Source organism: Cucurbita pepo, chromosome LG02, assembly GCF_002806865.2.
Source record: "Cucurbita pepo subsp. pepo cultivar mu-cu-16 chromosome LG02, ASM280686v2, whole genome shotgun sequence".
Classification (NCBI taxonomy): domain Eukaryota; kingdom Viridiplantae; phylum Streptophyta; class Magnoliopsida; order Cucurbitales; family Cucurbitaceae; genus Cucurbita; species Cucurbita pepo.
In genome coordinates this window covers 3,200,440-3,227,119 of record NC_036639.1, presented here as the reverse complement: position 1 = coordinate 3,227,119, position 26,680 = coordinate 3,200,440, and the positions used below count along the sequence as shown (strand labels likewise).

The 26,680-nt window shown below is 37.1% G+C and overlaps 3 protein-coding genes across 4 annotated transcripts; 2 read left to right on the top strand and 1 right to left on the bottom strand.

The window, feature by feature from the left end:
- Positions 1 to 198: 198 nt before the first annotated feature.
- Positions 199 to 14,250, bottom strand: LOC111787607 (sister chromatid cohesion protein PDS5 homolog A-like). 2 transcript variants are annotated; one of them, XM_023667623.1, is made up of 26 exons: positions 14,061 to 14,250; positions 13,095 to 13,325; positions 12,816 to 12,997; positions 11,802 to 11,922; positions 10,488 to 10,709; positions 9,849 to 10,065; positions 9,615 to 9,760; positions 9,372 to 9,529; positions 9,151 to 9,300; positions 9,021 to 9,069; positions 8,333 to 8,521; positions 7,426 to 7,605; positions 6,430 to 6,569; positions 5,444 to 5,570; positions 5,103 to 5,243; positions 4,896 to 4,955; positions 3,931 to 4,064; positions 3,399 to 3,516; positions 2,622 to 2,756; positions 2,323 to 2,519; positions 2,095 to 2,227; positions 1,879 to 1,992; positions 1,701 to 1,787; positions 1,282 to 1,613; positions 832 to 918; positions 199 to 490 (listed from the first exon to the last, which is right to left on the bottom strand). In XM_023667623.1, the coding sequence occupies exons 1-25, from the start codon at positions 14,154 to 14,156 to the stop codon at positions 885 to 887; spliced, it is 3,693 nt and encodes a 1,230-aa protein (XP_023523391.1). In that variant the 5' UTR covers positions 14,157 to 14,250; the 3' UTR covers positions 199 to 490; positions 832 to 884. The 2 variants fall into 2 exon arrangements, with proteins under 2 accessions (XP_023523391.1, XP_023523390.1); XM_023667622.1 differs by lacking the exons at positions 199 to 490; positions 832 to 918 and having other exon boundaries at positions 1,122 to 1,613.
- A 1,191-nt stretch (positions 14,251 to 15,441) lies between these two features.
- Positions 15,442 to 19,115, top strand: LOC111787645 (xyloglucan-specific galacturonosyltransferase 1-like). Its single transcript, XM_023667663.1, has 3 exons — positions 15,442 to 15,728; positions 16,728 to 17,231; positions 18,113 to 19,115. The coding sequence occupies exons 1-3, from the start codon at positions 15,442 to 15,444 to the stop codon at positions 19,113 to 19,115; spliced, it is 1,794 nt and encodes a 597-aa protein (XP_023523431.1).
- A 1,851-nt stretch (positions 19,116 to 20,966) lies between these two features.
- Positions 20,967 to 25,886, top strand: LOC111788403 (O-fucosyltransferase 10-like). The gene is made up of 10 exons (XM_023668738.1): positions 20,967 to 21,521; positions 21,609 to 21,687; positions 21,770 to 21,837; positions 21,919 to 22,007; positions 22,771 to 22,968; positions 23,071 to 23,275; positions 23,367 to 23,534; positions 23,665 to 23,832; positions 24,817 to 25,010; positions 25,176 to 25,886. Exons 1-10 carry the CDS (start codon positions 21,147 to 21,149, stop codon positions 25,381 to 25,383), a joined length of 1,752 nt encoding a protein of 583 aa, XP_023524506.1. The 5' UTR covers positions 20,967 to 21,146; the 3' UTR covers positions 25,384 to 25,886.
- Positions 25,887 to 26,680: the final 794 nt, after the last annotated feature.

Sequence of the window (26,680 nt, the reverse complement as noted above, 5' to 3'; positions counted from 1 at the left end):
TTTGAGCTTTCCCTTTCGGGCTTTCCTCTCAATGCTTTAAAACGCATCTACTAGAGGAAGGTTTACACACCCTTATAAATGGTGGTTTGTTCTCCTCCCCAACCAATGTGGGACATCACAGTCTATATGCGTACATGTGTATGTATGTATATCACTAAAATAAAATAAAAAAGAAAGAAGAAATTAGAAAGCCATTACTTGAACAATGCAGTTTCTATCCAAAATTGTTACTTGAGTTTTTCTATACAGATATTTTTCACCAATATGTACATATGGAAAGGGTTCAAACAAGCCAAAGATTGGATGCAGTTGGATCACAGTTGAGCTAACCTTTTACTTTTCAGCCAAACATCTATATTTTAACTTAATCCAAAGTGTTCATTCCTGTACTCACCAAACACTACCATTTTCATAACCCTCTAAACAATGGTTAGAGTAGGAAACCAGTACCTCAAGACAGCAAATGCTCGTATTTGATACTTCCAACAACCTGAACATGAGCAAGAAGAATTATTAGATACAAACATAGTCACATTATCATATCATTCACCAAGAAGAACAAGAGGAAGTTTGCGATTGTTATCCAAAATAACCATCGAAGTTTTAAAGTTAATTTATCCACCAGAAGTTCTAGGGAAAATGCGTTAAGAATAGAATCAGATAGCCATGCCTGATCTCAGTGTTAAACAACTCAAGATCAGAACTTCCTGTTTTATAGCATCTTGGTGTTTGGTTTGCATTCATCTTGTGATCATTTTGAGCAAAACAGAAAGCAAAATTCATCTAAATTGTTAGATCCTACATCCCACAAATAATAAGAATTGTTCTCACCTTTTCTACCAGGAAACCATCTGGTGTAGTATCCTCACTCTTAGTTTCCGAGCTCAGCAGTTGGACTTTCCCACTAATATTTGCGACCTGCAACATATGCCAATTAAATACAAATTACAAAGAAAAGGCTATAATAAGTTCAATCTAAATAGGAAGGAAGAAAAATAATCACTGTCAACAAGAACACCCAAAGATGTGAAGTCAGGCACTAATCTCTTAAGTATTAACCATTCAAACGAGGGTTAATCTTCTAAATAGAATCTTCAAAGTCATAACAAATCAACCGTGCCGAAAACTGAATATGTATCTGCTAAAGGAAGCCCTTTAATTAGTTGTTTAACCAAACCATTTCATTAATAATTGACAGGCATAACTTGATCTATCGCTCAGGAATCAACAGACATATCTTAAGAAAATTTGGAAGAATTAGTGAGCTGGTCGTTGACATACATCGAAGACTCATCATCAATGTTCCTGTTTGCCAACACATTGTCCTGACTCTGAATTGACGCATATGCTTCAACAAGAGAAGCTTCTGTAGTTTCACATTGAGAAGAAAATGCACTTTTTTCTCTGTTTGTTGGGAAATTTTGTTGAATAAGTAGAGAACTCTCCCGAAACTCAATTGATGAGGACATTGTTGGAGAGACAGCCCGTTTTCGCCTCCGTCCAACAATAGCCTCCTGATTCACAGCTTTATTGATCTTCGTTACTCTAGAGGAAATGGCTTCAACTTGCTTACAAGCTTTCATGCTTATTGAGGAACATGGGTTGATAGTGGGCTTTCATGCAACAAAAGGACAAATCACAAATCATATGGAACTCGTAAGATAATCGGTAAAGAATAAAGAACAACAGTAGAGGCATACCAAAATGAACTGAGATTGAAATGTCTTAATAACTCTTCCAATAAAACATTCATCCAAAGCATGTTGAGAAAGCTGCCTGGAATTTACCTGGAAAGAAGGGTAATAATCATGTGTTAAATGTCCATTTGAGATCGTATCCTCAAGCACACAACAAGTTAATTTTCTTTGGCAAACTCACTCTATATAGTGATAATGGCAGCAAAATCTGCCTTGGGGCACGTGATAGGGAGACTCCGGAATAATTTAGAGCAGTTACAAAAGAGAGACCAATGTCCGCTAAAATGTGTAACTTCTGAAATTAAAGAGATAAAAGAAAAGGAAAAGCTTTCAGCTGATGAAATTGTGTGATAACAAAGGCCAGTGATAATATAAATGCATTACTACAAACTCTCACAGGTGATGTTTCAATATCCACAGCATCCTCAACCCTCTTAATGGCACGAAAAATACTGTGCAAATACAAAACGGTATCCTTTGCAACATTTACATCTGCATTGACTAACATCTGCAACATAAATAGGAGGGGGCTGCACAAAGAGCATGTTCCAAGCAGAGACACCCATTGATATTATGGAGGAAAAAATTTAACATCAACAATGATTCAAACAGAAGGCACATTTACCTACAAAATTGAGCATATTCATTTTCATCTTGACAGTCTGTATGTGGGAAGCCTGAATCATGAGCTAGAATATATATCAAGAATACTACTATATACGCTGGAACAAAGGTCAGTGATCCATCTTGACCCACAGAATTTTGATGAATCTGAGCTATCTTCCTATATTGCTCAATAAATTCTGCCATATATTTGAGTGACTGAAATGAAATGAAGTGTATAATCAGAATATGAATCATAAAACCATATAGCAAAGGTACCTAAGCAGAATACTGCTGCAGAATTGAAAGAAATAGACATACATCATCCTGGAGATCCTTCAAGCTATCTGAGATGCAAAATGCAAAAACACAAGCATATCGAGTAGGTATAGCCTTCTCCTTTAGTAACTTGTGTGCTTTGTCAATAAATAGCCTTCTAACCAAAGAAGAGGAGTCCTGAAATGGAGCAGTAAATAAAAGTACCAGGTGGTTATAAAGGGGTCTCTTGGAAGACTAACATCCATTTGCAGAAATATATGAAGATGAAGCAGGCTGAACCGAATGACATCCACTATATACACATTTTAACTAAACTTCATAAAAAGCAAATCAAGGAAAAAATTCTCGATTAGTCCTTTTTCTTAAAGAATACTTCTACTTTTCCTCATTCTGATTTGTGCTAGTGAAAGTTGGATGAGGAAGGAGAGCTTACCGACCTCAAATAGGTTGGTAATCCTTTTCTATGGCCTGAGGACATTCCTACCTTTGTTTATATCAATACTACTAAGGAGATAACTTACAGTAGCCTTTTGAACTAAACTGCAAAATGAAGCGCTTAAATCTTTGGGTAAAAAAAATAAACTACAATCATCAGCATAAAATTAACAAAAACATGACGTACTGCCATCAATACTTATAGAATAAAGGTTGCCTGTATTTTCAGTCTAGGGTCTCTCATCCTCCAGTCATAATTAGTCATGTCCTTAGTTTAATCAATTAAGAATCCACACTGCTTGCCTAAGAGCTCCCAGTTTTCTTATGATTCACGTTCATCTGTTTCTAAGCAGATTTATGACAACAGCAACCAAACAAATGTACCTTTGCCATCAAGATTGCAAAACAGAAAATCTCCGGTGTAATTTGTGAATCCCATCTTCTGGCAAGACGAAGAACCGATTTTGCAGCAGCTAATCTGATTCGAGCTTGATCACTATCACTGTATCATAAAATCTCCAGAAGTAAATAATGCCCTAGTATATTTTTATTAGCGACTAAGGTAACATAAGGCTTAGGGGAAATATAAAAAAAAAAATACCAATCTTGATTGAGAAAATAAAAGAACAGTGTATTCTCTTGAAAGTAGGAACGCAAAAAAAAAAAAAAAAAAAAAAAAAGCACATGTTTAGAAAAGAATTCAATAATGGGGAAATGTGCAGTAGTCCAGAAATATATTAATTGAATAGCAACAAATCATGCAATCTTCAGAAGGTTGACAAAATTGCAGCTTCAAACCAAAGATTATAGATCAGTAAAACTTAACAAGGAACAACTCAGTAAGCTGTAGGAATCTTGTATGATCCGGAAAATTTTTTAAAACAAGTTTTATCTCTCAATGCACTTAAATACATACGTAGGGATGTTCCCAACAGAAGCTTCACACGCGTTCAGCATCCCTAATAAAATTTTCAGAAACTCGTCAACATTTCTTCTAGGAGTTCCTTGATGTGGCAAAAAACTCTTAACGATTGTTTTCAGCCCATAAATCTGCAAAGAAAAAAGAAAGAATAACTCTACAAAAATGGAGAAAAATCATCAATAGGCCACCAAGTAGGACTAGTAGCCTCTAATTATTCAAGAACACAGCGTATCTCACATTACGTGAATTCAATGTCTATTAAGTAGGACTACTGCCACAACAAAATCAATTTAAATTGCAAGAAACGGTCTTATCTGAGATATTGAATTAATATGGCTTAGTTTCCTTCAAAAAGAAGTTTACCAATGATAAAACTTCTTTTTATTGGTCAACGTCATTGAGAGATCCATGGAAAAAAATCCTTTAATGGTACATTTTTTAGAAGCATGAGGACTATTGAAGATCACAAATTGAAATTCCCGCGTCCAACAGTCATTTCTCTTGGTCTAATTTGAGGGATTCTCTATGTCCTGTATTTACTGATTTCGGAAGTGGATGGCTGGTTTCACGACTCTAGAGATTCAAGGACAATGAAGGCTACTTTGGATGACTTCCCCACAGTCCGAGATTAGTTCTTTTTGGTAGATCCAACCCAATTCAAATTTGAAAATGTGTGGTTGTCTTATAAAAAAAATAGAGATATGAGAGATATCAATTTATTGTTGGATTCCTTATGGTGCTTTTCAATTTTTTGTTTTCAGGTAACTATTCCATTCTTTTGTTACAAGGTACATGGAGTAACTTTCTATAATAACCACTCTCGTTCAAAGGGTTGATGTCTTATCTTTCCCTCATACAAACTCCTCCAATGCCCGTCTAAGGTTAATGTACAAAACAGGGAAAATCGCAACTTAATAGACTGAAAAATTAATGAAACCCGAGTCTCCATAGGGGTTTACCTTTAAATCGCAAGAATTGCTATCCCCGTCTAATGTATTGAAATTATCTGATAGGTCCACCTTCATGAGTAAGGTTAAAAGACTGGTCAAAAAGATTTTGCGGAAGCAAAAAATCAACAAAACTAGAAGGCACTGGCAGGGAAGATCAGATATACATATAATTATTTTAGAAAAGTAAACTCGAAAAAGGAAGTTGGTAAGAATTACTTGGAGGATTTTTTCATATATATAAGGTGTGATCCCTAGATCATGATCATCAAAGGTTGAAACAGAATATTCTGCAATACAACCTAAAGATTGCAATATTGTGGGGAGGTTCATTCCCCTGTGTAGAGAATCAACAAGTTCCTGGAGAAAAAAAAAAAAAAAAAAAAAAAAAAAAAAAAANAAAAAAAAAAAAAAAAAAAAAAAAAAAAAAAAAAAAAAAAAAAAAAAAAAAAAAAGAGAGAGAGAGAGAGAAGGGTTCCGTAAGCTATTTTTCTGAATGCCAATAAACTATAACAAAGAATATATGAATAGAAATGCCTCAAAAATATATTTGTCCGTACCTTACATAGTTTAGAGAACAAAAAATTCCCAGAAGTACCAGCTAAAGCTGCAATGGCAGAAACAGCACTCTTTGATTGAGCACGAGTACCCTCCAAGCATAATCTCTCCAGAAATGGGTATACATCACTATTAGGGGAAGGGAACCAGAAACAAGGAAATTTTAGGATACTTTGCATCCCCAACTATGCAGAAGCTCATGTGCACCACAGCACTCATACACATCGAAAGACTCGTGCATCCAAACACAGAAGAGTCTAAGTACTATGACTCTTCAGTGTTTCAGATTCTTTTTATCTCAGCGTAATGCCATAAATGAGCCAACTAACATCAAGCCACCGAAAAACATTATCCTAAGCTTACAGCTAGCAACTAAAGACTTCAAACAAGTACACGAACAAGAAAAAAAGTTAAAAAGTTAATAAGACGTTTTCTTAAAACAATTATCAACCAAGTATGCATCTTTCAACCATTTGTCTTATATCAATTATCTACCGGTTTTAGTAGACAAAAACAAACAAGAAATAAAATTAGTCATCCTACAATTCTACTCTAAACTTGGAAGTAAAAGGTTCAAGTTTCTCCCAGTAAGGAGATACTTGTATAAAGCAAGGCATCCACGCCTTTCTCAACGTCACATAATATTAATCTAACTGTAAGAGAATCCAAATTCTGCAATAAATATTTTAAAAATTACAGATTTTTTTTTAATCAAGAAAATGAGAGAGAAATGAAAGAATACAAGAGAGAAGAAGATTTAGAAGTCAACCTTAAAACTGTCGTAAACATTAACATCATATTGTTGGTAAGCATTTGGCACTAGGGAAGGGATGGTAACGAGATCAAACACAAGTACTAAACAACGAAGTGGAAGGAGAATAGGTACAAAAACACTGCCAAACATTATAGCTTCGAAGTTTTCATTGTTTTTTTAACTTGAAAAGTAAAATGACGTGTAATGAACATGTAAGCAGCAAATGGTGAATACCTGAGTTCAATTGATAAGTGAGGGCCTGCTTTTGCCAATACTTCGATCAGCTTACTATCTATTGGGTTGCTTTCTTCCAACAACCTTAGCAGTTGGCCTTCCAAGCCTCTGATGAGTGCGGGGAAAATGCCGAAAATAGCCTAAAGATCAAATGGTCGTGCTGACTGAGTACCGAGGTCCTCTCTCTAGTGTGTTTATTGTAAAGCAATGTTTTTTTTTTTTTTTTTTTTTNCCTTTAAAGAAGAACATTTCTCTGATAGAAACTACTAATCACAATGAAACAATCAAGACCTCCTATCAATTCCAATTTTGTAGAGAGAATACGAGGCTCTCTAACTATCACTAATTAGTATGTGTAAGCAGTTCAGGTCAGTCAGTCTTCTGCGAAAACCAACACCAAACTCGCATTATTTTATGGAGAGAAAAAAACAAATCGAAAAACTGACTGAAACTGACAAAAGTTATAACAAATTAAGCCGGCCAACTATTTTTTTAGTTTTGTACTTTAGAATCAGCATGGTTTGGCTGTTTTTAGTAGTTTTTTTTTTTTTTTTTTCAGCTAGCACAACTATCAGTAATCAAAATAGGAGTAATGAAAGAAGAGTCTAAACTAAAATAAAACACAAAGCAAAACAAAACTCCGCCAACAGGCTAGTTAACATACCTCGTCCAAAATCTCCCTGTTATCTATTAGTTCTTTTTTACAAACTGCTATGGTTCGTCCAATCAAATCTTTTAACAAGTAACTCTGATGGCAGCGATCCAATGATAAATCCAAAAAGGCAAGAAAAAGAAGACCGAATTTTTATGTTTATGTTTAGCAGTGATTTAATGCATGATATTCCAACTCCAAACAAGAATTTACCCTTTGAAATTACTAAGAGTTATCATATAAGAGAAACGAGTATTCTATGAGAGTGAATAAGTAACACAAAAAAAATGTTTTTTAAATAAGGCCGCATCAACCTGGAATCAACATATTGCAATTTTACTTACCAGTAGAAGCTTGCCAGCAGAAGCCTCCAAATGTTTATTTGCAAGTCTGTTACTCAGAATGCAGTCTAATACAAAGCGTACATGCTCAGTGCTGAATAAATTATACGAACACTTTGAGGAGAGTGATTTCAAAATCTCAAAATGAGGATGTTTACTTCCTATCATCCTCAACAATTTGTCCTGAAAAAAAAAATATAATAATTCTATAAATGAATGCAAGATAATGTACATCAATCATTTGTGAAAAAAAACCCATGACAGAGAGTATAGTGCAAACTATTGTCAAGTTTTGTATTTGAGCCAAAAAATTAGCAGTAAGGGAGAAGATACATTTATTGAATATCCCTGAGGGACGGGAGAAGATGAATTTATAAACCTACCATATAATCATATATCAAATCGACCTATGAACTAAATATATCGCTCTAATACATTGAATTTAAAGAGAAACACAAATGGGATATATGTTGAATTCCAAGAAAAGAATTATAAAAAATGAAATATATATTGATAAAAATACTTGCAAACTTACTAAAAGAGAACATCCTGAGACAATCAACTTTTCTCAAAATTTTCTCAATCTGAATTTTCGTGGACTTATGCCAGTATAGATCATTCTCTAGATCTCCAGAACTCCAGATCTAAGACGTGTACTACTTCTTACAGTTCAAGCATCTACCAAACAAAATCATAATTAAAAGTCTCAATAGAAAACGATTCATCTTATTTCTAATCTAGCATAAATGAATTTTAAAGAGTTTTCAACCTTAAATCCAACAAGGGCCTTCATCATGGTAAAGAACTCTTCCAAATCAAATAATAAAACGTGTAGCAGTGAAAAGCTTGAAACAATATAATTCAACTAAAATATCAACCAAAAAGTAAGCTACAAAAGTATACTACGCACTCTGGTGGCCTCAGCTTCCACACTTGTCAATTCATCAAGTAAAAGCTCCAACGGGATGAAAATATTATCAGCTTTAATTTGATTTAATTTATGAAAGGACTCCTTTGCTTTTGTAGGATCTGGAAAGCAGGCTGCCATTTTGAGAAATGCAGTTTCAATTCGCTTTTCTACCTCTTCTGATTGGTTCTCCTGTAGCAACAAGACAACCAAATGTTACTAGATGAAGAAATCCGTTAAATAATATGTTTAGACAGCAGATATCAATGACTTGGTAAGAAGTTGTAAATTTTACCTTTGACAAAAAGCCAACAAAAAAAGTATATGAGATTCTATGGTTAACAAAAGAATGGCTCACAGAACCATTTTGGGCAAAATATAGAGTTTTTTTTTTTTTTTTCCTTCTTTTTTTTTTTCAGAAAAAGGGAGCAAAGGACAAATTTACAAGGATAATGACAAGTATGATGTGTCGTCTTCTAAAATGCATTTTAAACAAGAGTTTCACACTGCGATAACATAAGATGCATTTGAAAGACTCACTATCAGTTCCAGTGTTTTTTATGTACAAAACAAATAAAACATAAGTGGACTACAACTTCACAAAATGATCCGTATCGTCAATAAATGAATCTTTAATTCAGCAAACAATTTACCAAACTACAGAACCTGGAAGAGAAGTTAGGCAACATACCTTTCCCTTTTTTCGTAGACTCAAATAAGTTTGCAACTCATCTTGTAACCTACAAATGCAAACAGTAAAAGAAAAATGCAAAACATTATAAAATTTAATCTTACCATGAAAAACATGCTAGTAATAATACCTCTGTTTTTGCAGCAAAATATATCTAAGGGCCTTTTCATGATGGATATTGAAAAGAGAGAACATATGGATCCAGTGGCTTGTCCTTTCCTCAAGAGAGAGATGAGCTGGAAATAAATCTTCCACGAGAACAAGTTCCATGCACTGGAACCTAAAATGTGGTAATAATTATTATATTTAAAGATATTGTATTAGTTTCAATCCAAGAGATGACAAGCCAACCTGAACTCCTTACAATCTTTATCATAGCAAAGCATCAAGACTTTACAAGGAATCTGTTCAAAGTCATCGTTCATAGTCAATTGACCTTTGGAACATTTATCACAATAGTCTCGATACACTTCCAACAATTGCTGAAGGGCTTTTTTCCTAACTGATATCTACAAAAAAAAAAAAAAGAGCAAAAATAATGTTAGGTGAGCTTTGATTACTTAGTGCAAACAGAACCACATACAATAAAAATACCCTCTTATCTCGTAGTCTTTCAGCAGCTTGAGATATTAGTGTCACGGGGACAAATTTGATATTTGATCGGGCAATATCACAAACAATAATTATTGCTCGGGTTCTCACTCTATCATCGAAGTCTAGTAACCGTTCTTCGACTGCAGCTGATATGTTCATGAGTACCAACTAGTCAGTTATACTAAACATAATGGATTAAGAATCTAATAACATCATAACTACTTAATCACTGACCCAGAACTTCAAGAGATTCTGAACTACCAGGATTGGCCAGATAACAATCTTTAGCACATTGGATAGCATGAATTCTAACTTCTGCAGATTTGTCACTAAACCTTTTCAAGAACTCCATAAAAAGTCCTCGGTACTTTTGTGCTACAGAGTGTTTTGGTAGAGCTAAAAGCCTACCAACGATTTTAACCGCTTTTATTCTAACATCAACTTGGTCCGTCTACAAAGGATAGAGATACAATGAGGAAACAAACAACGTGAGCATCCTGGAAATTATGTAGGAGTGACTATTAGAGACCAATAGATGCAGTGTTTAGATGGTTGAAGGCTTTGGGGCGCATTCGAAAGGGTTTTCTTGAAAGGGGTAACGCATGTTCTGTTAAATCTCTCTCCAATTATCTGGCCAAAAAGAGTTCTAATTTTATGGTCAGATTTTTTCGAAGAGCTTTGGAGATCAAAAATTCCTAAGAGTGTAAGGTCCTCATCTCGTATCAGGACCAATCGAAGTTATAAGATATTTATGGTTACTCATTCAAAACCATTTATTATTTAAAAAAAAATGAGTATGACAAATAGTCGTATGCCACTGTTGCAATACAAGAGTGGGAATACAATGAACCACCAAAATAATAAAGAACATACCAAAAGCTCTAGAGTCAAGTTTGGAATCACAGGAAGAAGCATCTGAGGGACACTTTGGAAAATTCTAAAAATTAGTTCATGGTAAAATTCTTTGAGTTCATTTCCCGCCACATCTCTCTCTGAAATACAAGATGTTAAGAATCCACAAACAAATGGTTCAAGCGTCTCAGCACTGGCTTCAATGACGGAAACTGCAAGGCGAGAAGCAGCTGTAGGTTCACCCTGAAAAATGTGAAAAGGACATTTGTCAGGACAACATAAAGAAGCTCAAAAATACATTTAAAAGGAATTTTTTTGTGCTTTACTACTAATCAAGTCGAGGCCTAAGACATATACACAAATTTCCTAAACCAAAGATAAATAAAAGCTTTCTGCAGTGACAGGCAAAAGCAGGGAGATCGTTTATAAATTGGAAGTTATTAAGATTAGATGTAGATCTAGTGACAAGCACCTATAATAAAGCCACAAATGGACTTTGCAAAATTGTGAAGAGAGTTGGGAATAACACCTACATGTTGGGCTTGTTTGCTAACTCAACATTTCTGCTTTTGTTAACTATCACATATCTCTTAGGCAGAAAGTAATTAAGGACATACATGTTACGGTATTGGGTGGATATTTTGGGCATGATAAAACTATAAGCCAGATTACCATTAGATATTATTGGCCTCGGTTTCACATAGATGTAGAAAAATTTGTGCAGTGTTAATTGGACTCTGTCGTGAAGAGAGTTAGGAATAAAATAACGCCTACACGTTGGACATACAAGCTACACTTCTGTTCTACCAATTTTTTCTTTTCCTAATGAGGACGATTATGAACTCGAGAAGAGTTCTTTTTTTTTTTTTTTTTTTTTTTTTTTTTTTTTTTTTTTTTTTTTTTTNTAGGTAAAGGGGGTTGATGTAGGGTTGTATTGTAATTGTCTTACTGTGTTTTTTAATTTTTATGTTCTAATAAACTTTATGTTCAGTTAGCAAGTTTTCTAGTAAGCTTGGGTTAAGGGTGATTTACCTAATGTAGTTATTTCCTTCATCCTTAAACCCTGATATATAAAATGCTCGAGTCCCCTTTTGTAAACATTAGATATTTTATTAATCAAATAGCCCTCAATTTCCTTATCTCGACAAATTGACTAATAATACAATGCACCATCAATCAACAAGATTATTAAAGCTATCGTACTTAACTAAACCATGCTAGCACAAGAGTAATAACAATGACCGTTAATTGTATCTCATAGATAGAGTTCTCCGTAAATAATATTTTTAATCCCTCTAAAAGGTAGGGAACAAAACATCAATCTATTAAACTTACCTTTTCCTCCTTCACAACATTGTGCAAAACCACATCTACTAGCGGTAGAGAGGCATCCTCGCTTAGAATATGGGTCATTATTGACAAAATGTTGTTAACCAGACTAGGTTCGTGATAGTCTCTATAGAAAAAAGAGCTATCGTAAATATGAAACAATTCAAAAGGGTCGTACAGTGAATGTAATCCAACAAATAATATATAGAGCAGCATGCATAAAAAACAGATGCAAGTAGAAGTTTGAGAATCAATAGAAATTACTACACTCAACAAACTAACAACTTATATAACCCAAATCTACATATTTTCTACGTATTACTTATTTCTTACTTGAAGCTTAAGTGTACTGGAAAAAAAAAAAAAAACAAGAGAGCAAAAAGGCACATTACAGACATTCGAGTTAAGAGCCATAAAAATGGAACTTTGTTGGATACTCCCCAACACGAATCTACTACCTCAAAGGAAACTTGTTTAGGCTTGTAAGGGAGCATAAACCGAACATTTTTCAATTTTTTGTGATAAAAATCCTATTGAAGGAGCAGGATAAATTAAATGTCCCAAGGATTGTTGGAGTCTCACATTGGCTAATTAAAGAGAAGATCATGGTATATAAATTATGAGGTCTTTTGAGGAAACTAAAAGTAGCTATGAGAGCTTATGCTCAAAGTGGACAACATCATACCATTGTAGAGGTTCATTGTTCCTATCATTAAATTCTTCCTCCAGCAAACTACAAATATCCCAATACACACAACTTCTATTCTTGAACACAGCAAAATTGTCCTAGTAACGTTGAAAGTATTAAGGACAATATATGGGAAATTTAAGACCTCAGGTTGTAAAACCGAAATACTCGGAGGAAGGAGAATTACACTCTTTTAAATTTAGAACACAATAAAATAAAATGAGTACCTTGACAAAATTGGCATAACAGAAAATCAGAATAAATTTATCAAACATGCTGATAAAAAGTGTGCAAGTACTGATATTAGAAAATTGCAAGATAAGGGAACTGACCTTAAAGCAGAGAAAAATGTATCAAACATCTCCAACACCAAGTCGTTGCATCCAATGTCAAGCATTATCACACAGCATTTACATCGTGCCACTGTCTCTAGTATTTTAACCCTCCGAGGGAAAAGTGGACTTGTTGTATCACCTAGCTCCGAAAAAGAGCTCAAAAGAAGTATAAAAACATCCTAAAATTTAAAAAAGAAAAGAAATGGATAAATTGGATGGTAAACCGAAAGATTAAGAAAGAGAGTATACATTTAATCAAAATTAACGATTGGTTACCCTTAGATATTTGTCTTCGAAAGGTGGTTCTGGAGCCGTGACCCGGAACATTTCACTAACGCATATAGCTAATAGAAGTCTCACATCTTTATCTCTATTCCGTAGAAGACCATTAACTATAGATTTCATTAGAGGCTTTATAGAACTCTCTAATTTTTTAGCTGATTCTGACTCCCTTGTAGCATCTGGGACGTAAGACTGTTCCAAACAAGCAAAAGCATCTACAACTTGCTGCAATGGAAAAATGGAAGATCAAGTAATAAGGAAAACGGTAGTCGTGAAGTGAAAAATCCATTTATTGGCGTAAATAAATTGTAAGAACTGAATTACAGAACATGATATGATTCATGGATTGGTGCTACAGCAAAACGAGACTTGGAGTTTTATCGATAAGATAATACAGGAACCGATTAATTATTTTCATTCTAATGAATTAACATATCCTAAACAAAATGTTCGGAATTATGAAAGAAATAGAAAATATGATCGGATTTGTGTGGGCGATCAAAATAAAACAGAGCAACCGACAATTTTAATGCCTAGTTTTTTTAACGGTCAATGAAATTCGTCGTGTCTGTCAATTCAAGAGCTGTTAGTTGTGGATTCAGGAAAACAGAGAGGGAGAGAGCGAGCCATTAGTTTTGATGCGAAGTTTTATGACTTCGTCTCAAGCGTGTCGGAAGATTCGAGTCCAAACAACTGCAGCGAACTGGTCAGTGTGAACAGGAGCATCAGCTCCTCACATTCATAATTGAATATAATTAGCAAACCCTAGAAGAAACCCTTCAGTCTTCGAGAAAACAAAAAATTCGAGTATCAACTCACGATTAACCACGAAGATAGAACATCGTCAACATATTCAATCAACAGTAAGCAAATCAAATAGGAAGAGTCCAAACGACAGTGCGATCATAACGAGAAGAGAAATTCAGAAACTACAATAAAAAATCAAAGTAAAAACATTACCCGGAGGGATTTCACGATGTAATCCTTGGTTGGACGAGACTGTTTGCTGAATTTAGTTCCGACGTCGTGGATAAGTTGCAGCGAAGACTCATCCATTTTCTTAGGTCTGAACTGCGAAGCTCTAATCTGGAAGGTAGGATTTGGCAATGAGCAGAGGGATGAAGAGATCACGAGAAGTGAGCAGTGAGCAAAGAAGCGAGAGAATTTATGGTAAGGGCGCGAATTCGTTGGTATTTAAACAAACTCCCGCTCGCTGAGCGCGTGCGAAGACGGATAACCAAAATAACCGACCGAACCGCCAAATCGATCCCCGGTTGGTTTAGAAAGACCGGATTGGTTCGGTTCTATGTTAAACCTGGAAAACCGAACTTAGTTTGGTTCCTGCTTGATCTTGTCTTGTACTGTGAGAGTGCAAAAGATACACTGGTAAATACTTTGATTATAGTGATTAACTATCACTCATAAATATACAATCGATCTTACTTTCTTCTTTCCTGGTTCAGCAATGGGAAAATCTACGTCAAGTTCTTCATTCAACAAGTCTAGTGGCTATTGAAACATTCAATAAATTTCTACGTCAGGCGGTGGCTCGAACCCATATACTCCTAGTCCTTTATTATTAACCCGACCTAAGGGTGGATTTCTAAAATCAACAGCTATGGTAGTAAACTTTCAGACCAAATCAAGTAAATTTCATTTTTTTTCACCCGAACACATTAAATGGAATCGAACATTTTCAAATATTTTGTTTAAAATGTTTTTCACAATCTTAGTAAACAAGCGGTGGTATATCGACAAATGTTCAAGTCAAGAGACGAGATTGGGGCATCTCCCCAAATAAAAAGGCAATTACCTGATCAAAAGGAACAAATATAAAAGGCGTTAAACCCCCTAATGAGAAACAACAAAGCACATCTGGGTTGTGTGTTTCATCATCCCACGAGTCAATATGTCGTTTATTAGTAATGGGTAATAAATTAAATTTATTTTGAGTATTTTTTAATCGTTCTATCTGTTCCGTACATTCATGTATCACTTTACTAAGATGTCGGCAGAGTCAACCAGACAACCGTTTAAGCTAATTTATAAATATAATTCCTCGAACAAATTCAATTTTTTTCTTCCATCGAATTAAACTCGAATAAACAACACCCATAATCGTTTATTTATTTAATTGAGAAAAAAAAAAAAGTCAATTTTCCACACAACGTGCCATATCATTGGCAAGGAATATAAATTATACAAATAATTACAAATATATGCTCTGCACGTTTATTTCCATGGACCATTCCACGTCAGCAATGTGAACCCATATTTAAAGCCTTTACGAAAAAAATAAAGAACCAGAGAAGCCATGGCCATAACCAAGCTTCGACCAACAATGGCGATTAGGTCAACGAAGCAATCGAAGAAAGTGAAGGAAACAAAGCTTCGTCTATACGGCGCCGTTCTGTTCAAGCTTCTGTATCGGATTCCGGCTGCGATTTTCTTGCTATTGGTTCTGTTTCTGTGGTCGTCTTCCACCACCGTTATTTCTGGAAGATTCGTTCATGTCTGTGTTTCTTCCAGGAAGCTCACCAATCTTTATTGCCTTTCTGCTGGCTCACAGCCTAACTCTGAAATTCCAATGCAAGTCCTTAATCACAGTCGTTCTGACACCGCCATTCGGTAACACCTTCACCTTATCTGTCTATGTCTTCGTCTCCTATTTCATTATCTATATTAAATTTTCATTTATTCTTGAAATTATTACTGGTAATTTGTGTTGATCGAGTTTATTACTAAATTTTTTCGTTTATGTATATATTACCTTATTTCAAATAATTTTTACCACGACATGATTTCGATATTACAACTCAATTATTCTACTCAAAAACTACATATTTATTTATGAAGTATTTAGTCTTCACATAATTAAAATTTGTATTTATTTATTTATTATGTGATATAATATATAAATAAGTGAGATGGAGCCCGGATTTAGGCGGTGTTGGAGACAAAAAAAATATAAACTAGGTTCCCGACTCTGTAATTATAATATATATATATATATACACACACGAGATAAAGTCTGGATTTTGGTAGGATTGGAGATGAAAAAATATAAACACTGTTTTCGACACCGTTTAGCTAACAAGCACTCCCATTTTCAAATTTGTAACGTCTTCCCTGGGCTTTTCCTTTCGAGCTTCTCCTCAAGGGCTTTAAAATAATCCGCCCCCTTCGGGGGGCCTAGTGTCATCGCTGATACTCTTTCCTTCTTCCAATTGATGTGGGACCGCCACCAAATCCACCCCCTTCGGGGCCCAACGAGAAGGCTGGCACATCGTGTGGTGTCTGGCTCTGATACCATTTGTAATGGTACCGATCCACTGTTAGTAGATATTGTCCTCATTAGACTTTCAAGGCTTTAAAACGGGAAAGTTTCCACACCCTGTTATAAAATGGTGTTTTGTTCTCCTCAGGATGAATTTTAAACCTCAAGTGGGTCCCACCAGGGTAAATGAAAAATATAAACATGATATAGTAAATATTTATAATTTTAATTTTTAAAATCAGAAGAAAAAAACGCTAAAATGTTAAATTCCACAGGGGTTGTAATTTTATTATTATTATTATTTTTTTTTTTTTTCTGTATGTAAATATTTGATTTATATTTTGATGAAGGAAATCGGAAACAACAGCAAATGAACTCCAAAATTCAAGCTCCAATGGCTACATAAAGGAAATTATTGAAGTTCCAGAACCTTCCCAGTCTACATCTTCTACCACCAGCAGCAACGGCACCGTTTCTGCAGAATCCTCGAAGGAGATTAATCAACACCATTCCACCGGTAAGAATTCCACCGGCAGTCAGCCAATTACGGCTGAAGACGACGAGATTGACATTGCAATGAAGGCCATTGAAGAGCAGCTACGGCGGCACCGGTCATGGAAGTGGGTGTCGCCGGAGAATGTTGGGGCAGAGGAATGCGGCGGAAGAGGGATTTATGTGTACGAACTTCCGGCGAAGTTTAACAAAGAATTGGTGGAGCAGTGCCACGACATGGTTCCGTGGATTGATTTTTGTAAGTATTTTAGTAATGATGCAATGGGAGAGCCGATTCCAGAGCTTGGGAAAGGGTGGTTCAATACTCATCAGTACGCGCTCGAGCCCATATTTCATTCCAGGTATCGAATTACCGTCCCTTTCAAGCATAAGCTCTCGTGGCTTTATTTTTAGTTTCATAAACCTAGGATCATTTCTTTAATTAACCAGAATCCCGGTTAACCATTCTTCTCTCAAACAAAGTACACAATAGAGTTTTTCTTAAGGTCTATAGAGCCCTTAAAATACATCATAGATTATTCCCTGACATCTATAGAGCCCTTGAAGTACATTATAGAATTACTGACACGTGTAGAGCCCTTGAAGTACATCATAGAGTATTTTTTAAGGCTTATAGAGCCCTTCAAGTACACTATAGAGCCTTCCTTGACACCTATAGAGCCCTTGAAGTACACCATAGAGCCTTCCCTGACACCTATAGAGCCTTTGAAGTACACCATAGAGCCTTCCATAATGCCTATAAAGCCCTTGAATTGCACTATAGACTCTTTCCTAAGGCCTAAAAAGTCCTTGAACAACCTCCCCTTAATTGAGACATGACTCTCGAACAAAGTACACCATAGAGCCTCTCCCAAGACATATGAAACCCTCAAACAACGTCACCTTAATCAAGGCTCGACTTTCTAACAAAATACACCATAAAGCCTTTCCTTAGACCTATGAAACCCTTGAACAGCCTCCCCTTAATCAAGTCTCGACCATTTCTCTGGAGCCATCGAACAAAGTACACATTTTGTTTAACACTTAAGTCACTTTTGACTTCACTTTCAAGACTCACAACTTTTTTATTCGACATTTGAGAATTCTATTGACATGGCTAAGTTAAGGGCATGACTCTGTATCATATTAGGAACCACGAACCGCTACAATGGTATTATATTGTCTAATTGAAGCATAAGCTCTCGTGATTTTACTTATAACACAAGTTTATTCCCGTGAACAGAGTACTGAAGCACCCCTGCAGAGTCCAGAACCCAGATGAAGCCAAGCTTTTCTACGTGCCCTACTATGGAGGTCTAGACATTCTCCGATGGCACTTCAAAAACAACGTATCCTACGCCCTCAAGGACTCATTAGGCCTAGAACTCGTCCAGTGGCTCTCGACCCAGAAACCATGGACTCGAAGCTCAGGAAAGGATCACGTCTTCGTTTTGGGCAAAATCTCATGGGATTTTCGAAGAAACACCAACAACAACAACAACAACAACAACGCCAACAACTCAAATTCATCATGGGGCACCAAATTTCTAGAACTCGACCAATTACAAAACCCCATCAAACTCCTAATCGAACGACAACCCTGGCACGAAAACGACGTCGGAATACCCCACCCCACATTCTTCCACCCTCATTCAGACGACGACGTTTTCGCCTGGCAATGGAAAGCCCTCCGATCCGAGAGAAAGAATCTCGTGGGATTCGCAGGCGCCGCCCGACCCGACTCGCCGGAAAACATACGCTCATTACTAATAAACCACTGCGCCGCAGCAGATAACGGCCGACTCTGCCGGCACGTGGACTGCACGTCAGGGAGCTGCGACAGAGCAGAAACAGTGATTACTCTGTTTCTGGAATCGGAATTCTGCCTGCAGCCACCGGGAGACAGTCCGACGAGGAAATCGGTTTTTGATTCGTTAATTTCGGGGTGTATTCCGGTTTTCTTCGACCGATTTACGGCGTATTATCAATACCCATGGCATTTACCGGAGGATTACGGGAAATATTCGGTGATGATCGATAAGGAAGAGCTGAAAAAAAGCGGCGGAAACGTGGTGGAGAAATTGAGGGGAATTTCGGAGGAGAAAAGAGAGGAAATGAGAAGCTATATCATTTATGAGCTCTTGCCTGGCTTGGTCTATGGAGATTCCAATAATGTGATGGACAAATTCCAAGATGCTTATGACATAGCCATTAATAATTTGCTTCAAAGAGTCTCCACGTTGTGAAAAACGACGTCGTTTTGGTTTTGTTTTNAAAAAAAAAAAAAAAAAAAAAACATGTATAGAGAGAAATTATTCCACATTAATATATGTAAATCCTATAAGTTATGACATTATTTAATGTGTCATGCCCTTATATATAGTTTATGTTCTTAATATCTCAATCTGTTCCTCCCAAAAATTGAAGAAAAATAGCATATAACACTGCATATATGAACTTTAAACTTGAACCCTAATTTTAAAATCTTAATTGGCTCGCGTAAACATTCAACGAAAAATTGAGTTACGATCGATATTTTTTTATATTTATGAAAAAATGTTTAAATTACTCATGAAAGTCCCACGTCGACTAATTTAGGGAATGATCATGTTTTTATAATTAAATAATACTCTCTCCATTAGTATGATGACTTTGAGAGGGGCCCAAAATCACAATATCCCAAAAATATTGGGAATAATTTTTTTTTTTAGAAGTGTAGGGGTATTTCCGTCAATGAAGCTGCTGAGTGTGCAACCAACGGACAGTTGACTTTAGATGCGCATGTTTCGGAGGATTTTGGGCAGGTGTCCCGTTTGTTTTTTTCCGTAACCGTTATTTAATCCGTGAGGTGGATGTATCATGTGATGCTGATAGAGCAAGGCCACCGTCCGATCTGGATCCCATCACATTTTCCACAACTCCACATATTTCGGACACGTCACGTTTACTCTCCCCTCTTTGGCCAACTGGCAATCACGCATCACACGTCCTTCATCTTTCGCGTACAACTCATTAATTTGAATGATTAAACTGTTTTACACGTGGCAGAGTTTTACGTGTATTGCCCCTCGTGACGAAGCCCAGCGTCTCGTACCGCTGACAATAAATACTCAGAACTTGTCAGATCGTTTTGTCCTATTATCATTTAATAATTGTCAATAAAGTTTTATTTATTACTGCCCCATCATCAAATGACTACGTGTAAATTAACTGTATTTTTTTAAAAATAAATTATAAACTAACGTAAATAATCCAACAACATATAATTTAAAAGTAAATAATAACATAGTTAAGGGTAATATGAGTTGTGTGACAATTTTAGTCGTTAAATAAGCTAAAAAATAAGAAACATAGGTGGGACCGAAAGTCCAATTTTAAATAAAATACAAATTCCAGACCAAATCTAAAAAATGGTAGAAAATATTCATTGGTGCTATATGGGAATGTAAGCAAAAGGCAACAACAACAGCTTACTGCATATCACTATGGGTAGGAAAAATCCCCTTATAGTACATTTCGGGGCATTTTAGCCCTTGCAGGTGTAGACACGATTTTGGTGAACGATCATACACGATCATACATATTTTAGCCCTATAGGATGAAAGCATGTAAAAGAGATTTGGAAGGGACATGCAACCATGAACAACACGTTTTGGACAAGCAAGACCGGGATATCTGTCATGCGGCCATTGACAACACGCCTTGTACATGTATGACCGTGACATCCTCCCCCACTCAATTAGTTGACATTCTTGTCAACTAACTCGAACAAACAATACTAGGATGTCAGGATCATGCTTGTCCAAAGCAACTAACCATATGTTGAAAATAACGTCAAATATATCAAATCATGAAAATAAAGTAAAAATTATAAGGACTATGTAAAATAGAAAAATAATATTAATATTTGAGATTAAAAAATTATTATGATTTTGAGAAGAAACGTGTATAATTACTAAAAAAGCCCTTTGTTATTTAAAGAATACGTTGAGGAGAACGAATTAGGAAACAAGAAACAGCAGAAAAGGGGGTGTGAAATTACGAAAATACCAAGAACAGACAACAACCAAGACAGTCAAACAATGGTTGGTTTAATCCTGAGACAAAAGAGCGGCGGAAAACATTTGGTGTATTCTTCCGATGGATATCATATAAAATGTACCACAAATCTCTCTCTAAACCATTTTCCATTAGAGCCCACCATTGATGCACCTTTCTGTAAAGCTTTCTCTGTTTATAAACCGACATTGAAGAGAAGGATTCTGTAATCTCTTCCAATGAAGCCCAAAACCCTTAATTACCATGGCTACCACTGCGACGGCGCTCAGAGTAGTAGCAGCAGTAGCTCTCCCAGTCCCCCTCATTCGCCGCCGCGTTACGCTTCTAAGTGGCGGCGGAAGATGCGGTCGAAGCCCCATTGGAATCAGCCTCTATGGGAACTCTTTGTCGGTGGCTTCTTCACTTTCAGGTTTAGCTGTACACATATGCTGCTTCTTCCTCTGCTTTATGTCTCTGGTTTCATCATGTGTGTTGCCCCTTTCTCCTCCTTCGTGGCTCAGCCCCCTCCACCCCCTGGTTGGGTTTATAATACCCATCTAATGTATCACCGGCTGCACCGCCATGTTCATTCTCATCATTCCTCTCCAATTCAGGTTCGATCCGATTCCTTTTGGGGTTTAAACAAATGGGGTGGGGGGTTTTTAAGCATTTGTTCAAAAGGGGTATGATTTGTCTTGTAGTTGTCATCTGTTTGGAAATTCAAAAGGTTGAAGGAGATGAAGCCATGTTCGAATTCAACTACTTCTCGACCGCGTTCAGGTAATAACGGTGCGAGATCCCACGTAGACGAGGACAATATCTACTAGCTGTGAGCTTAACTATTCTTTCGTTTGAATTTCAGAGTTGAGTGAGACTAATACTTACTTAATTGTTGATGCTAATGGTGGACTCAACCAGCAACGGTCTGCGGTGAGTATTGAGTTGTGAACTCTATTCGGGTTGGTGTTTTTGTTGTTTGAGTGGCGCCTTTGTTTGTTAATCCTTGTGTAGATCTGCAATGCTGTAGCTGTAGCAGGGCTTGTAAATGCCATTCTAGTTCTTCCCCGCTTTGAGTTTCATAATGTCTGGAAGGATTCAAGGTATATGCATATGGAAGTCTTGTGTTTCATGGTATTAAGAGCTTTTCTTTTACTTTATTGCTTCTATTTTTATGGCATCGTTTGAGATCCCACGTTGGGTTGGGAGGAGAATGAAACGTTCTTTATAAGTGGGTGGAAACTTCTCTTTAGTAGATGCATTTTAAAAGCATTGAGGGGAAGCTCGAAAGGGCAAGCCTAAAGAGGACAATATCTGCTAGTTGTGGGTATGGGCGGTTACAAATGGTATCGGAGCCAGACACTGGGTGGTGTGCCAGTAAGGACGCTGGGCCTCGAAGGGGGTGGACACGAAGTGGGCTCCGAAAGGGGTGAATTGGGGGGTTCCACATCGATTGGAGAAGGAAACAAGTGTTAGTGAGGACGCTGGTCCTGAAAGGATTGTGAGATCCCACGTCAGTTGAGGAGGAGAACGAAACATTCTTTATAAGTGTGTAGAAACCTTTCTCCCACATCAGTTGGGGAGGAGAACGAAACATTCTTTATAAGAGTGTGGAAACCTCTCTCCCACGTCGGTGGGGAGGAGAATGAAACATTTATAAGGGTGTGGGAACCTCTCTCGAGACGCATTTTGAAAGCCTTAAGGGAAAGTCCAAAGAGGATAATATCTGCAAGCAGTGGAAGACGGAGGACTTGAACGGTTACGCATCAACTTTTTCAATTTCAATAATCTACCTTAAGAAACCATAAATGAATCAAGTGAAGAGCTGGGGAGCTATTAAATTGTTCTCTCACTATTCTTTTTCAGTAAGTTTGGTGATATTTATGATGAAGATCATTTCATAGCAGCCCTCGACGGTCACGTTAAAGTCGTCAAAGAGCTACCGGAGACTTTAATGCAAAGATATAACTACAACATCTCGAACATTCCTAACTTTCACGTGCAAGCTTGGTCTCGAGCGGATTATTACCGGGGAGAGGTTCTACCTGTTTTGCAAAGGGAAGGGTACGTGTCGATGCATATTCATTCTTCTCAAACATCTTACGTTTTCTAAATTCGAGAACTAAAGGAAATTCTGTCATCACTTCGACATATAATCTGATGCAGAGTCGTTCGAGTGTCGCCTTTCGCGAACAGATTAGCCATGAATATACCACCTGAAATTCAATTCTTAAGATGCCTGACAAATTATGAAGCACTGAGGTTCTCTTCTTCCATTATGGCTCTTGCACGTAAACTAGTTAGCCGGATGATCGAAAAAAGTTCGAGGGATGACGGGAAGTACGTTTCGGTCCACCTACGGTTCGAGGAGGTACTGATGCTTCTCGATCTCCCGGACAACGTAATTGTTTTATCTCTTCATTTGCTTTTGTTCAGCTCATCATCTCATATATGAACTCTAGGACATGGTAGCTTTCTCCTGTTGTGTATATGATGGAGGTGAAGCTGAAAAAGTCGAAATGGATTCGATCCGAGAAATAGGATGGAAGCAAAAGTTCAAACTCAAAGAGCATCTCATTTCCCCCGGTCTTAACCGAATTAACGGAAAATGCCCGTTAACCCCCTTGGAGGTACCTATAAGTTACCCTGAATCGTGTGTTTTTCGACGATCATTTTCGAGTAATAGTGTCTAACAAAAGCTTATATTGTGTTGTACTGTTCATATGCTTTTCTTTGTGAACTTTGTTCTTGTCATGTTAGGTTGGAATGATGTTGCGCGGTATGGGGTTCGATAATAACACTTCGATTTATTTGGCTTCGGGTAAGTTGTACCGGGCAGAGAGATACGTCGCTCCGTTACAGGAAATGTTTCCTCTTTTGCATACAAAGGAATCACTTGCAACACCAGATGAGCTTGCTCCTTTCATGGTAAATTAATTTTGATCTCAATGGCTCTTTATGATCTTAGGAAAACCTTGACTGCTGATGAAACAAACATTTGTAGCTTTTCCTTTGATATTTGGGAGAGTGTGGAGCAAAACTGTAACGGCTCAAGCCCACCGCTAACAGATATCGTCTTCTTTGGGCTTTCACTCTAGGTTTTAAAACGCGTATGCTAGGGAGAGGTTTCCACACCCTTATAAAGAATGTTCCGTTCTCCTCCCAACTGATGTGGGATCTCACAATCTATCCTTCTTCGGGGCCCAACATCCTTGCTGGCACACTGCCTCGTGTCCACCCTCTTCGGGGCTCAGCCTCCTCGCTAGCACATTAGTCAGTGTCTAGCTCTGATAACCATTTGTAACAGCTTAAACCCACCACTAGCAGATATTGTCCTCGTTGAGCCTTCCCTTTTTGGCTTCCCCTCAAGGTTTTAAAACGCCTCTGCTAGGGAGAGGTTTCCACATCCCTATAAAGAATGCTTCTTTCTCCTCCCAACCAATGTGGGATCTCACAATCCACCCTCATTCGGGGCCAGCGTCGTCGTTGGGACTCGTTCCTTTATCCAATCGATGTGGGACCTCCCAATCCACCCCTCTTCGGGGCCCAGCGTCCTTGCTGGCACATCACCTTGTGTCCACTCCCCTTTGGGGTTCAACCTCCTAGCTAACACATCACCCGGTGTCTAACTTTGATACCATTTGTAACAGCCCAAGCCTACAGCTACCAGATATTGTCTTTTTTGGGCTTTTCCTTTCAAGCTTCCCCTCAAAGTTTTAAAACGCGTCTGCTAGGGAGAGGTTTCCACACCCTTATAAAAAATGCTTCGTTCTCTTTCCCAACCGATGTGGGATCTCACAAAAATTGAGAGAAATCTCTACCATGAAAACATAACTATTACCGCAAGTTTAATCTGTAAGATTATTCGAGAGATATCGTATGAACTGAAATGTATCGATTATCCATCGACAGGGATATTCTTCGAGATTGGCTTCTCTAGATTATATGGTATGCTTGTTAAGTGAGGTCTTTGTAACCACTCAAGGAGGCAACTTCCCACACTTTCTAATGGGGCACCGACGTTTTCTCTACGACGGGCACGACAAGACGATCAAGCCCGATAAACGAAAGCTTGCTATTTTAATGGATGATAGAATCAAATTAAGGTACACACCCATGAGCTTTCAAATTACTTCTTAAACATGTTTACTGAAAGGTATTCCGACTTTGTATCGATGCCAATCACGAAAAGGTTAACGATATATTAGATGAACTGAACTGCATAGTATTCTGTTGCCATCAAGATAACTTTATATCGTGTCGATTTACAGCTGGAAAGAATTCAAGGAACAAATGGGGGTAATGCTTTCGGAGAGCGACCGAAAGGGGCTGATGGTACCGAGAATAAGACGATTCAACCGAAAAACTTCTATCTACACTTACCCTTTACCCGAATGCAGATGTCTTCAAAAATCCCATAACACCAACTCCACAGACAGTAAGTATACACTCAATCAGCTCCACGGAGCCACGAGATAGCAACATTGCTCGAAATTTTGCTCGGTGTAGATATTCGTCGCGTTGGTAGCGAAAACGAAGCAGTTCATGAACTATTATCCTCTAGCTTTGTTTCCATTTATTAGGTTCCCTTCAATTATGAACATGGTTGTTTTGAAGGAGCTGAAATGGGACATTATCAGCGACATCTTAATACAACCTAGGAAGCTGGAAATGATTATTATTGGTTCTTTTGGGGGTTGTCTTTTTTTGAGCACAAACTGGTGAGTGCTGTCTCATGCGCACACTTGAAAAATCAGAAGAGGACATCATTTTGAGTGTTGAAAATGAAGAATGATATTGGAAGACACTTCATGTTGTCAATCACATGAATGCTTTGAGGCCTTTTACTATGCAAACACACTTGACTTTACATATATTGTAGTGTCTATGTTCATAGCCTCATCTTGGTCTTTTTGCCTTTTTTTTTTTTGAAAATTTTGCAATAATTAAGCCAATGGATATGTTCGTTGTATTATATTTGACGGGTTTTCGACTCGTAGGACAACTGTTTGAAGCTGCTATGTTTGGTTGTGTGAGATCCCACGTCGGTCGGAGAGGGGAACGAAACATTCTTTATAAGAGTGTGAAACTTTCTCCTAGTAGATGAGTTTTAAAGTTGTGACGTTGATGATGATATGTAACGAGCTAAAGTGGACAGTATCTGTTAGTGGCGATATCGGGCTGTTATAAATAGTATCAAAGTTAGCATCGAGTGTTGTGCTAGCGACGACGTTGGCCCACAAGGGGGTGGATTGTGAGATCTCACATTGGTTGGAGAGGGAAACGGAATGTTCCTTATAAGGGTGACAACGATACGTAACGGGTTAAAGCAGACAATATCTACTAGTGACGACATCGAGCTATTATTGGGTGCGAAGGAAACTCATAGGATCGTTATTAAATTTTATGTAAATAGTCACCATCACTTGAATGGAGTGTTTTTCGATTAGATTTTTAATGAAATCTTTACATAAATAGTAGAAGGGTTGAAATTTAAGTTTTTATTTTGTTCCATTGGAGTTTCAAACTTTTGACTTTTTGGTCCATGATATATGCTCTAACCAGTTGACTTTTTGTAGGTTCAAGTTCAATAACATGTTTTAACTACCTGACACAGTGATCCACTAAAAAATACTTAAAAAATTAAAATTTATCATCTATATCAATAAGGTTCACATTCCTTTTTAATGGCTCAATCGTAGGAACTTCAAAGTTAAACGTGCTTACAAAATATGTTGAAAGGACCCGTGTTGGTTTATGGAAATAGTCCCACTGG